This window comes from Thermobia domestica, chromosome 11 (assembly GCF_964235325.1).
Source record: "Thermobia domestica chromosome 11, izTheDome1.hap1.1, whole genome shotgun sequence".
Taxonomy (NCBI): Eukaryota; Metazoa; Arthropoda; class Insecta; order Zygentoma; family Lepismatidae; genus Thermobia; species Thermobia domestica.
The window spans coordinates 36,668,118-36,681,411 of NC_137464.1; the positions used below are offsets into that span (position 1 = coordinate 36,668,118).

The following is a 13,294-nucleotide window of genomic DNA, read 5'->3' on the forward strand; positions in this document are numbered from 1 at the left end:
ATATATATATATATATATATATAGGGGATTATTTCTTAGTTTTCTTTTAAATAAACTGAAATTTGAATGGTTTGATTTTGATTTCTTTAAATCTATTTCAAATGTTCCTTCTTCAAATATATTTAAATGTTCCTTACTTCGTGAAAATTATATATAGTTACATATAATCCTATTATTTGCTAATCGAATTTAATCGTATGTAATGCAATTTCATTTTGAGAAAGCAGGGGACATTTAACCAGACTTGAAGTAACCAGGAAGTTATATTTTAATATTTCAATTCATTTCAAAGAGAACAGAAAAATAATTCCCCCACATTCATAAATTGGCTAAAAATAAAGATGGCTTAGGCACTCCTTGGTATTAATTCCATTCTTTTTCAATAAATATTATGTTGGTGTGAATGAAATGTTCGTTTTGATGTCTGGGGAAGTCACCAACACGATGAACAAAGGTCACTCGTCTATAGTCACAAATTAAGTACGTATCGAGAAACATGGGGCCAAATGCTCAGGGGACACTGCATTATTGAACATGGTCGTGTGAATGTGCAATGTGGAGAAGGCTTTGATTGAAGAGTTCTTCGGATTGAAGAATCCAGACTACTTTCGCCACGAAATCCAATCATTGGGTGAGCGATAACAACAATTGTGATTTTTCTGGTCTTTAAAAAGTGCGTACATGGAGAGGACATTTCATTCGCACGAACCTAATAGTATATCCCTAGCTTTGAAATATTTATTTTGAATTTGAATAGAAACAAATATTTCATGTATACCCTACACACTAATATGACTATAAGTGAATAATGAAGAATCTGGAAATGCGCTGTGGAAAGAGAAAACGTAGAAATTGCTTGGCGATTTTTGTTAAACAGCGTGTGCCAATTAGTTAATTTGCAGACGTATAACGAGGTTACGTGTCGGCAAGTTTGTTTATTCGTGTGTGTCCCTGCAAAAGTATGCTGAGTTACATTGAAGCAGTTTTCACTAACTTGGACAAGGAAAATTTTTATACCATCTCAATTTAGAATTCGTAATTATCTAGTTGAGTGCTGTACTATAGTAAAATGTATTAGTTTAAGGTAAGGAATATAATTACTATTGGAGGGTATCAAACACGTTATAACGGATTACTTACCTCCTAATGTTCCCTCAATTTTTCTTCCCATATTTCGAGTGTCACGTTCAGACATTTTATCTCAGGGACACACAAGGGCCTTTTTTCACAATATGACCTTTACAATTTTGATACAGACAGTATTTTAAAACTTACAAAAAAATTCATAAGTATTGTTGATGATTTGCCGACTGCATATTGTAGATTATTCCTGTTATTGTACCATATGCAGGGTGTTTCAAAACAACAACGTTTGGGAGGTGATTCCTGACACGAAGATGAACAAAAAGTATAGACCGACCAGGGTGCATAAATGCTTCCTTTCGGAGTTACAGGCTACCGAAAATCTGAAAAAGATAACTTTAAAGGTTCGTAGCTCCAAAACTATGGAACCTACCGTAATCGGGTCACGACTTCGCTTAGGAACTAATATGTGCGCTATCCAAAATACATGTTTCAGAATCTTGCGGTGCTCACGAACTACCTCTATAAAAATTGAGGGGATACCGCAGGATTCTGAAAGTTTGATATTTAGATAGGGTACATACCAATTACTAAGTGAAGTCTTGACCTGACTACGGTAGGTCCCATGGTATTGGAGCTATGGTCCTTTAAAATTAATTTTTTCGTGTTTTCGCCAGCCTATAACTCCAAAGGGAAGCATTTATGCACCCAGGTTGGTCTATACTTTTATCTCCGTGTCAGGTATCACTTCTCAAACGTTATCGGTGTTATTTTGAAACACTCTGTAAGGTAAAATGATTAGGGTGATCTACGATATACTGGGAACAACTGATCATCAGTGCAAAGAAACTTTTGTGTGATTGTGGAAAAAAAAAAATCATTTGTAACACTTGAAATATTGGAAGAAATATTGATCCGTTATATTAAGCGGAGAACCTTAACTTGATTTACTTAATATTGATAATGGTCTAATAAATTACTACTAGATATGCAATGATTTTGTATGATTACCATAGAAAAGGTTGATAAAAGAAAGAAAAAAAAATTGTTGCAGTCTTTTATTCAACAAAATTACAACAATCAATGGAACGTAAATGATTAACAAAAGCTTTGATTGTTTTAATGCCAAAGATGTAACGATTATGAATACTAACACTGAAAAGTGAATCAATGAGAGGTGCAAAAGAAGACAAGTAGACTAGTTGCAAAATGTAATAATAAATAATCATTTAAAATAGTGCATTTGAACACCATCCATTTCACCACAAAAACTTATTTAAAAATGCATTGTCCGTTTTGCATTTAGATTGTCTTCACAATTACGGCACTTATTTTGATTGAACACCTTTCACTGTCTTGCAGTCTCACCAGAGATCGGTTCTCAAATGGAATTATTCTTTCCTTTTCATCATAATCATCCCATCAAATTCTAGAATAATAAAAAGTATATGAAAAGTTAGTGACACATCAAACACATTCACAATACAACTTTCTCTTCTGATAGTCGTGTAAGTTAATTAGTAAAGCCATTTATGTAGGCATTACGACGGAAAATTGGCACTAAAATGTAACTAAATAATGAAGATAAACTTACAATGATATATAAATGTTGAAATAAACAAATGCAATAATGTTTCGATACTTTAAAACCATATCCCGTCTCATTTAGCCTAATCGGCATAATCGAGGGATGTAAAACTTAAAATTTAGTTTCATTTCATTTCTAGAACCATATCGCTGAAGAGAGTATCTCCTTTTAAACAACGAAGCATGAAATTATTTGCATATTCCGTGTGTATCTATGCCTAGGCAATAACCAGAGGCCTCACACGCTGTAAGTAGGCGCTAAATTATTCAGCTTTCGTTAGAATCAGTATATATCGCTACGATATTCTTTTATTTAAGTTTAACCAACAGAAGTCTTTCTTGAAATTAGTGATCTATGCAGTTATCACATAGATATGGTGACCAGATTCTGACAAGCAAAAAGTAGGACACAAATATAATAGTATATGATAGTTTACTGCGTCGGCAGTACGCATGTAGTTATTTAATTTAACGAACCTTAAGTTAATCTTTCATTTTCGTTCCAAAGAAAAGCACTGAACAAAGTATTGAAGGAATTCAATACAACTCCAAATGTTTCGATGAATAACAAACAATGGTATATTTTTATAAACGTACAGTGAAACTTCGTGCAGGGCTATTATTTATTTATTTTCGGAGTGTGGCATTATTTTAAGGAATGAGGGAAAACTTAGACCGGCACGAGGGAACTTGTTATTTTGCTAATTATAAAACACAGTAGTTCATCATTCAGGAAAAGAGTGCCTGTGAGTCAAGTTGTGAATAAAGAATGAAACATTAAAATATTGCAAATAAGTTACTGTAACTTAGGACACTTTAAAAAAGGACATTTCTCAATTTTCTAGGCGTCTTCGTAACACGCAGGGCAGCTTTTTAAAAAACTACTGTACTGCGAAAATCAGTACGTCTCGTCAGCCTACACACAGAAGCTCTAATTTTGACGAGACTTTGAAGTATTTGCACTATTCGAATTTTCCCCAACAGTATAGAGCGAAATAAGCAAAATAAATTGTGCTTAAATTGGAGCAAAAGGCCTCGTCCAAATAAAAAAAATCAGTACCTTTTAGTACTTTTAACATTAGACATTTTGCTTAATATCCGATCTCGACCAATCAAGAAATCACGTTCGTATTTTACAAGGTAATGGAAAACTCCCGACTAGGACTACCTGCACTAAACATTCCGCTGATTCGAAAACCTAGTATTGAAGTTAATGAAACTAGTTAATTCTGCCAGCAAAACCTATTACAAGTTTGTCTTGAAAAATGCATAAAAAGTCTCATTTGATTTTTGAATGCATAAAACCAGGAAAGACGAGAAAGAACTACGATGCTTTTCGTGGGAGATTAGAAAACCATTTTTTACAGGAATTGATCAAAGTAAATAGCATACTTCATATGTAATTGTATGTAACTTTTTCTTGGGGGACTGCACGTTACATATGGTGCCTTATTAAACAAGGGATATGGTGAATGCCTTACTCTTGCTCAGTTTCTCTTAGCACTTTGAAAACTTTTATCTCTCCTTTCCTCTTGTCCAGCACTCAAGCTACGAACGTAGACAAAAAGAAGGCCAAGAAATAAAACGTGTTTCAAGGCACAAGTAATTTCTTAGGTTTTTGCGTGTTTAAATAGCATGCTTCCTGAGAGCATTACATAAAGTACCACCGAAGTAGATGTACAATTCTATACACAGTAATAGAAAAAAAACTTTTAAAATCATTTCTAAGGAAACTGCTATTAAACACCTTTTTATTTTTTACATTAGGGAGATTTTAATATATACAGTATGTTTATCAAATTTATTGGGTAACGTCCAAGTCTTGTGAGTCAGTGGGTAGTTTTATTTATCATATTGTGAAGGTTTCACACACTCGTAATATCTGTGATCTATATTCCTGATGAAATCGATACGAAAACTGCATTTCTCTCTGTGTGTGCCTACTCCCAGATCGACTCCCTGTGGGAAGTTCGGGATTTGAACTTTACGATCCTTTTTCAGCATCCAATTCGTAAAGCCATTTTGCTTCACTTTCTTTACCAATAGTAATAACCAGGGCCCGGATTTTGTTGACAAGTCAACTTTTTTCTGTTACGCATAGGAAGAGGGAAGTTCAAATAAAAACGTTAACAAACAACTCAAGGTTCTAAATTTTTTTGGGGGGGGGGTCAACTTTTGGTCACTTTTTGCCGTTTTGAAGTTCCAGGTAATTTTTTAATATTTTAAGATAACTTTTAGGTCACTTATTTTTTTATTCTTTTTCTTGTACATAAGGAAATCTTAAAATGAAAACTGTTTACGAATGTGAAAAAGACGAAGTTAAATAATCTCTCTTCATGCTTCCTGACTATTGGGGTGGACAAACTACATTCTTAACAAGCTAATGAAAACTAACCTGTAGCTGGTTGACGAAAGGTGGGGGTTGGTAGGTGGCCAAACATAGTTTTGGGTTGTTGACCACCAAGGATGTGATCACGTGAATAACTAAAAAAGGATTAGAAGGCGTACACATATTTTAAACGGGGATTTTATCTATTTTTTATTTTCATGAAGTAGTTCATGTAGTCTACACTTGCGAATTTTTATTGTTTAAGAGTGCTCCCTAGGTTCAGCTCGGGAGTGAATTGACGCTTTTAGTACGTACAATGCTGTGGAATGAACTGCAACTAACTGGAACAAACTTTTTGAATATGAATGAGAAATGTTAACTAAAATCCAATAATTTAAAAAATATCAATGTTTAACGAAATAAACGTTTTTTAAAAAAAACGCAAGTTTTAAGGTCAATTTTTTGAGAATTTTAGGGTCATTTTACAGGAATTTTAGTGTCATTTTATAGGTCACTTTTTAGAAACTTTTAGGTCAACAAGATCCGGGCCCTGGTAATAACATTCAACATTACAGGCTCCGAACAATGATCTACTGTATGGGTGTATGTGACAGTTAAAGAATTTATCAACATAATGTTCTAAAATTACGAATTATTTTCATGTTGAATGAAACAATTATCTGTAGCAAGCGCACATAGATCATAGGTTGGCTTTGCTACCACGAAATAAATTTATTATACATAACAGTTAATCTTTTCAAATAAGTAAGTTTAGAAGCTTTCAGGTAATCAGATACAGATAAATACTGTTTATTTATTTAGCCCCACAAAATAAATACATTTAATTTTCAATATCATGTCCATATGAGACATAGACCTATAGTTTGTGATGAGAACCAAACTTAATCTGTCGCCTTAAGTCTTCCACTTCCAACGCGGGAAACATAATCATTTATTTACGACCGAGGAATATAGTCGTATGGGCAAATGCAATCGAAGCTCGTAAGGGTCGATTTTCTGTGTATGTGTGTTTCCTGGACATAGCGTAAGAAAAAGAAAGTTGATTAACTAATGGTGGGTTTATTAACTAACTTTGTCAAATTCCATTATTTGTCTTATGTGAATAAGAAAGAGAAAATTCATAGAAAAGCAAATCAAAAATTTACGAGGATTGCATTCAGAATTATTAAAATACGAAACTCAAAAGCATAACCTCTTTAATCATACAAGAAAAAGGAGCAGTTTTATTACCTTGTATAATTCATGAACTACTTGTAGATATATTTTCATTTGTTAACGTACTTTATAACCATGTAATGATAGTACATCTTTTATAATACAATATAACAAACCGAATGCAAAACATGGAAAAGAAACAATATTTTCGCAGGAACACCCAAAGGCAGAAAGGAAAGGATGCAGAAGGCACAGCTCGTTTTAGAGGGTATGGTGGCTCAGTGGTAAAGCGCTTACCTCTGACACGTGGGGTCCCAGGTTCGATTCCCGGCCAAGTAAGTTTATGGTGGACAACATTGTGTCCGTGTGTTGTCTTGGTGTACTCCCGTTTCCTCTCATTTTCATTCCACCAATACCATAGTTCACTTGCCTTAATCATTTTCTTCCTTAGGCTAAAAGGCATTACGTGGGACGTTAAACTGAAAATTCTCATTGTATAGCCTAACTGGAAGGCCACAACCAATACACCATCCATCTTGCAGTATCTTCTGAAGCTTCCCTTCAGCAAATGCAATGTTGTCCAACATACTTTCGATATAAAATATCCATTTCTTTCAGTGTACATAAATAACGGTGTTTTTTACTTTTTTTCTTTTAAGTGTTTCTTACTAATATAAAAGGAGGGCAAAAATGCAAACTCAATTCGAGGCGATCATGATTGAGTGTGAGGGAGATTGAGAAGTACGTACTAGCTGAACCTGCGCTCTCTACACAGCGCATCATTCACATACGAGCATCAATCTCCTTGTCATTTCTCACAACATCATGTCCCTTTACAAACACAAGTGAAAGACGTCTTGATTTAAAAAAAAATCTGCAAGGCGTACCATAAAGGGAATATTTTTCTTCGATTATTTTTTCAATATCTCTCACCGTTTGCAAGATTTGAACCTAATTCAAGTATGTACAGTTTTTTCTTTCTTCTTGCATGCAGTAAATAATGTACTGTACAAATGCATTACTTACATAATTAATTATAACGTCAGTGATATATGGTGTTAATTGAGTAAAACACTCCAAACAATAAAGATTCATCTTAGACTGGAGAAATGGTTATCCTTCGTTTTTCATAATCATTTGGCCATGAAACAAACGCTTGTGCGGTACACAACCTCTGTATACAATAACCTTGTGTTGGAATGTGTAACTCATAGGATATGATGCTTTACTTTTTTTTAAATTTCAACATTTCTAGTCTACCCCTATAAAATGTTAAAAAGAAATAACGTCCAGGTTTTTTTGTTAATCAATTAGACCTGGACAATCTACACAAAATTTGGAATCGACTAGCGGAAACGGCACGTTTCTAGCACTTGTAGTTTTCGACATATCATTGTCAAAAGGATTGGGGACAAACATAAACCTAGCATTTTAATATATACAGCCGTGTAACGTGGGTTCCTGTCACAACGGCATGGCGCGTCTTCAGGTTGCGGATCGAGGAGAAGGCCTCTAGATACAGAGGTTAGCTGCGAATATACTGAATAAGCAGTCGCGGACAGCCGACTAGGAGTGGTCCTCCAGCTTGGGGGTTTGGGTAGGGCTAACAACCTCATCCTGTAAAAAAAAGCAATTGTTCAGAAATATTCACAAAAGCCTCGGACAAGGACTGATAACTTGGCACGACCTCAGCAAAAAAAAAAAAAAAAAAAAAAAAATGGACATGAGATTTGGAATATTAGAAGTCTTTATAGGGCAGGCGCGTTAAAATCCGTAACGAGTGAGTTAGAGAAATACAGGATGGACCTAGTAGGAGTTCAGGAAGTTAGGTGGGAAGGAAATGGATCTGTGAATTCCGGAAATTTTACGGGGAAGGAAATAAAAATCACCAGTTAGGAACAGGGTTTTTCGTTCACAAACGAATATTACCAGCAATTAAACGGGTTGAATTTGTTACTGACAGACTTTCTTTTATTACTCTTAAGGAACGGTGGTGTGATATTGTTTTAAATGTACATGCCCCAACTGAAGATACAGATGACAATATAAAAGACAATTTTTACGAAGAAGCGGAACGGATATTTGACCAACTCCCGCGTTACCATTTAAAATTCTATTGGGGGATTTCAATGCGAAGGTAGGACGAGAGGATATTTTCAAACCAATTATAGGGAACGAAAGTCTGCATAAAGAAAGTAATGACAACGGTGTTAGACTCGTGAACTTTGCAACATCCAAAAACCTAATCGTGAAGAGTTAAAATTCCCACATCGCGACGTTCATAAATACACTTGGACCTCACCAAACGGAAAAAAACACAATCAAATTAATCACGTTTTAGTAGATAGAAGAAGGCAATATAGCATAATTTATGTCCGGTCGTTTAGAGGGGCTGATTGTGACACTGATCACTACCTGGTAGCAGCGATAATAAGAGAGAGAAATTATCGTTGAATAAATGAAATATTCAATGTCCGAAAACGGAGAGATTTAATTTAAAGAAATTAGAAGAGAGCCAGGTGAGAGAGGAATACCAGATTGAAGTTTCGAATATATTCTTGGTTTTAGAAGATTCGAAGTGCACTAGTGTTGAGGATACTTGGATTGAAATTAGATAGCATTAAAATTTCAGCAAAAGAAAAATTGGGACACGCGGAAATACGTAGGAACAAACCATGGTTCGACCAGGAATGCATTAAACTAGCAGAGAAGAGAAAACAGGCAAAATTGCGTTGGCTACAAAATCCGAATGAAATAACTACACAAAATTTCGCAGACATCAGGCGGAAAACTTCCAAAACTTTTAGAGCAAAGAAACGCAATTTTTTGAAAGCTAAAATTAAGGAACTTGAAGATAATAGTAAAACAAAAACATTCGGGGCATGTATAAGGGGATCAGTGAATTTAAAAAAAGGCTATCAACCTCGTGCTTATATATTAAAGAAAGCTGACGGTTCAGTTCTCACCGATACGGATAGCATCTTAAATAGATGGAAAGATTTCTTTGATAATTTGCTTAACACGCAATCAAAAACTAATGTGCGTGGAGAGAAGGAGATACACACCGCAGAACCGTATATTCCAGAACCCAACCAAATAGAAGTAGAAACCGCTATAAAGAAATTAAAGAAATACATATCTCCGGGGGTAGACGAAATTCCGGCTGAGTTAATTTTAGCTGGAGGCGAAAAATTGTGGAACAAGATACACAAACTCATTCTCGTTATCTGGAACAAGGAAGAATTGCCACAAGAGTGGAAAGAATCAATCATTGTTCCAATTCACAAGAAAGGTGACAAAACTGACTGTAATAACTATCAAGGCATTTCTCTTCTGTCAACATCCTATAAAATCCTTTCAAATATTTTATTAGCAAGATTGACTCCATACGCAGATGAAATTATTGGAGATTATCAGTGAGGATTTAGACGAAATCGGTCAACTATTTACCATTCGACAAATACTCGAAAAGAAGTGGGAATACAATACCCCGGTACATCAACTATTTATTGATTTTAGAAAGGCCTACAACTCGGTTAGGAGAGAAACATTATACAACGTTCTTACAGAACTTGGAATACCGAGAAAGCTAATTAGATTAATCGCAAAGTAAAGTCCGGGTAGGAAAATTTTTGTCCACAAGCTTTCACGTCGAAAATGGCCTGAAACAAGGAGATGCGTTGTCGCCATTATTATTCAACTTTGTTCTAGAAGGAAAATTTAAGATAGCAACTAGCGCCTAGAGTTGAACGGTATTCACCAGATTACAGCATATGCTGATGTAAATTTAATAGGGGATAATAGGAGAACAATAGAAAGAAATGCAGAGATCTTATTAAACGCTTGCAGGGACATGGGTTTCGAAGTAAATGCAGAGAAAACTAAATAATGGAGACCGTAATACGGCAAATTCTGGATGTATTAAAATATTAAATAATACTTTTGATTAAGTGGATACTTTCAAATATCTAGGATCAATATTAACAGACAAAAATGATATCCACGAAGAAATTAAATGTCGACTAAAAGCAGGGAATTCGGTTCAAAATCTCTTGTCGCGAATTCTGTCGAGGAATTTGAAGCTTAACATATATAAAACGATAATCATGCCTGTTGTTCTGTATGGTTGCGAAACACGGTCGCTTACTCTGAGGGAAGAACATAGACTGAAAGTATTTGAGAACCAGATCCTGAGACGAATATTCGGACCCAAGAGGAACGGGAATGGGAATGGCGGAAACTTCATAACGAGGAACTACATAATTTATATGGTTTACCCAACATTGTTAGGGTCGTCAAGTCCAGGAGGCTTAGGTGGGCGGGTCATGTAGCTAGAATGGAAGAAAGTAGAAACGCTTTCAATGTCTTGACTGGAAGACCAATCGGAAAACGACCATTAGAAAGACCTAGGACAATATTAAGATGGATCTCGCAGAGATAGGAATACAAAGTAGAAACTGGACCAATTGGCTAAGGATAGAAGTCAGTGGAGAGCTTTTGTGGAACCTCCGGGTTCCATAGGCCATAGAGTGAGTTAGTTAGTATTTTAATATATACAGGGTGGTCCATAAGTTCTAGTACGGTGAGTTATTTTGGAAACAAACATGATTAAAGCAAATCTGACTAGCGGAGTGCGAACTTGGGTAAAGGAACTACCGATTGATGCATGCGTAGCGAATGGCAGCCGTCTTGGATTCAGGTTATTTTTTTCAAATGTGAAGGTAGGCATGTGACACATCAATTAACACTTGTTTTTTACAGGATTGCAGTCTCGCAAGCAAAAATGCGTTATCATGTCCCGTTCCAAAATTATGACGCCCCAAAGTCCCACCTATAGGATGTGCTCCATATGTTGCCCGTCCATTGCAACACAAAATCGGAATCTCTTAATCCACTCCTTCTGAACCCGTAACAACACAGCGGTGGTGATGCTATCACAGGCGTCCTGAATACGTCCCTGTAGGTGTGCAACATCCCAAATCTTCTCCTGATTCACCAGGTGTTTTAAGTGTGCCAATAAAAAAATCCAAGGGACCGGGTTCGGCGACCGGGTTGGCCATTCCACACGACCTCGGCGACCGATCCAACGTCCAGGAAAATGCAGATCCAAGCAGTCCCGCCCAGGCAGCGCATAGTACGGCGGGGCGCCATCTTGCTGAAAATATCGCGGCAAGGTGGCATCAGGGCGGAGAAGCAAAGGAAACACCAACTCCTGTAACATGTCCAGATATCGGACACCATTTAGGGTACCAGGAATGAATAAGGGTCCTATGATCGACGTATTCCATATTCCACACCACATCATGATATGAACAGGGGTAACCCTCTTTCAGGGATTGATCGCATGTGGGTTTGCATCCGACCAATATCGCATGTTCTAGCAATTCACTTCCCCATCCAAATAAAAGTTTGCCTCATCTGTGAAGAGAACGCTGGCTGAGAAATGCGGATTTCGATCATATTGTGACAAAGCCCAATTGGCGAATTCCATGCGCCGGTCTTGATCATCCTCTGAAAGGTTGTGGACAAGCTGCAGCTTGAAGGGATGCCACTTGTTCGTATGGTAAATCCTCAACACGGAAGCACGTGGTACGCCTGTTATCGCTGATAGTTGTCTTGTGCTGCGCTTCGTACTTCTCACACTCACAGCAAGCACCATTGTCGATGTCTCCTCATCTGTCGCGGCTCGTTTGGGACCTGACCGTGGTCTGTCGGCAACATTACATATTACACTGAATTTCCTAATGAGGTAACTAACGGTGTTGTGGCTTATTGCAGGTGGCGCGCGTTGAAGTCCTGGGCAATCACACGGCTGCTTCTTTCCCCAGACATTAGGATGATCTCAATTCTTTCCTGCTTCGTCAGTGCCATCTCGCTCTACCTGCAACAAAAAGAAAACCTGTCAAATTTAGGGCGTCACGTCTTTCTTGCAGCGTTAGTGCCATGTCGCTCTCCCTACAAGGAAACAGAAAACCGTCAAATTTGGGGCGTCATAACTTTGGAACGCATTTCTGCTTACGGGACTGCATTCCCCTGCAAAACCAATGTCAATTGATGTGTCACATGCCTACTTTCCTATTTGAAAAAAAATAGCCTGGATCCAAAATGGCTACCATTTACCACGCATGCATCAATCGGTAGCTCCTTTACCCAACCAGCTTATGGCACTATATATGTATGGCCATAACACCATTTTGGATTACACTAGTTAACAAATTTAAACTTTTTGTTACATGAGAAAAATCACCTGATCTTAAAGGAACTTTTTGCGCTGAATTCGAATATGCACTCGGTTTCTCTCCATCACGTACAGTTTTCCCGTAACAGAGGGATTTTCGGGAAACTCCCTCAAAAATTTCCCTTTTTCAGATATTTTATTCCCCTAGCTCCTGTCCCCTTACATATAGTAACATAGAAATTATACCTTGATTTATATTTAATAAACCCTAAAAGTTTCGTAAAAATCGCTTTGTTCTTTCTAGAGAAATAAATATATTTGTATGTATACTGTGTGCACAGTTTATTGCACCTGATAGTAATGCTTTCAGATCTCCTGAGTTGGGGTAAAAACGATTTGCTTTATTACTACAAACACAGACATAAAAATGAATATTTACAATAGTCAACAACACACTTGTATTGCTCTCTGTAAATTAGAAACGTGTATAAAAATAGAATGTACTTCCAACGTATATTTTTTTAAAACGTACAGTATATGTATATCTTAATTCATATACCATAGGCCTATACAATTCTCCAAGTTTTTTCGTTTTGTTCATGAAATGGTTATCAATATTTGTTATCAAATGTAACAGAATGCAAAAGAAAGAAAGAATGGAATACAGACTCATTGTTGACAACAATGAACTAATGCAGTCTGAATTTTCCACTACGGTATCGTTCCCCCCCCCCCCCCGCGCATTTCTTTCTTTCTTGTGTTCTTGACACCTGGTTCTTGACAGTTTTGTACATTTTTATATTGACGTGTGGTTTAACACTACTTCACTTTCAATGTTGTCTTTGCTGCTAAGAGTGCTTTCATGTTTGATCTTAACGGCATTATACCCAACTAAGACCAGAAGTTTAGTTTGTGATCAGTACAATGGCGTCAAGAGGACG

The 13,294-nt window shown here is 36.6% G+C and overlaps 1 protein-coding gene across 1 annotated transcript in view; it reads right to left on the reverse strand.

Annotated features, from left to right (window-relative positions):
• Positions 1–2,136: 2,136 nt before the first annotated feature.
• LOC145664052 (uncharacterized) overlaps positions 2,137–13,294 on the reverse strand; it is a 97,738-nt gene continuing 86,580 nt past the window's right edge. Inside the window, exon 12 of the mRNA XM_081730378.1 lies at positions 2,137–2,512. Coding sequence (XP_081586504.1) covers positions 2,498–2,512 — 15 coding nt within the window. The 3' untranslated portion in view covers positions 2,137–2,497. The remainder of the gene's footprint in view (positions 2,513–13,294) is intronic.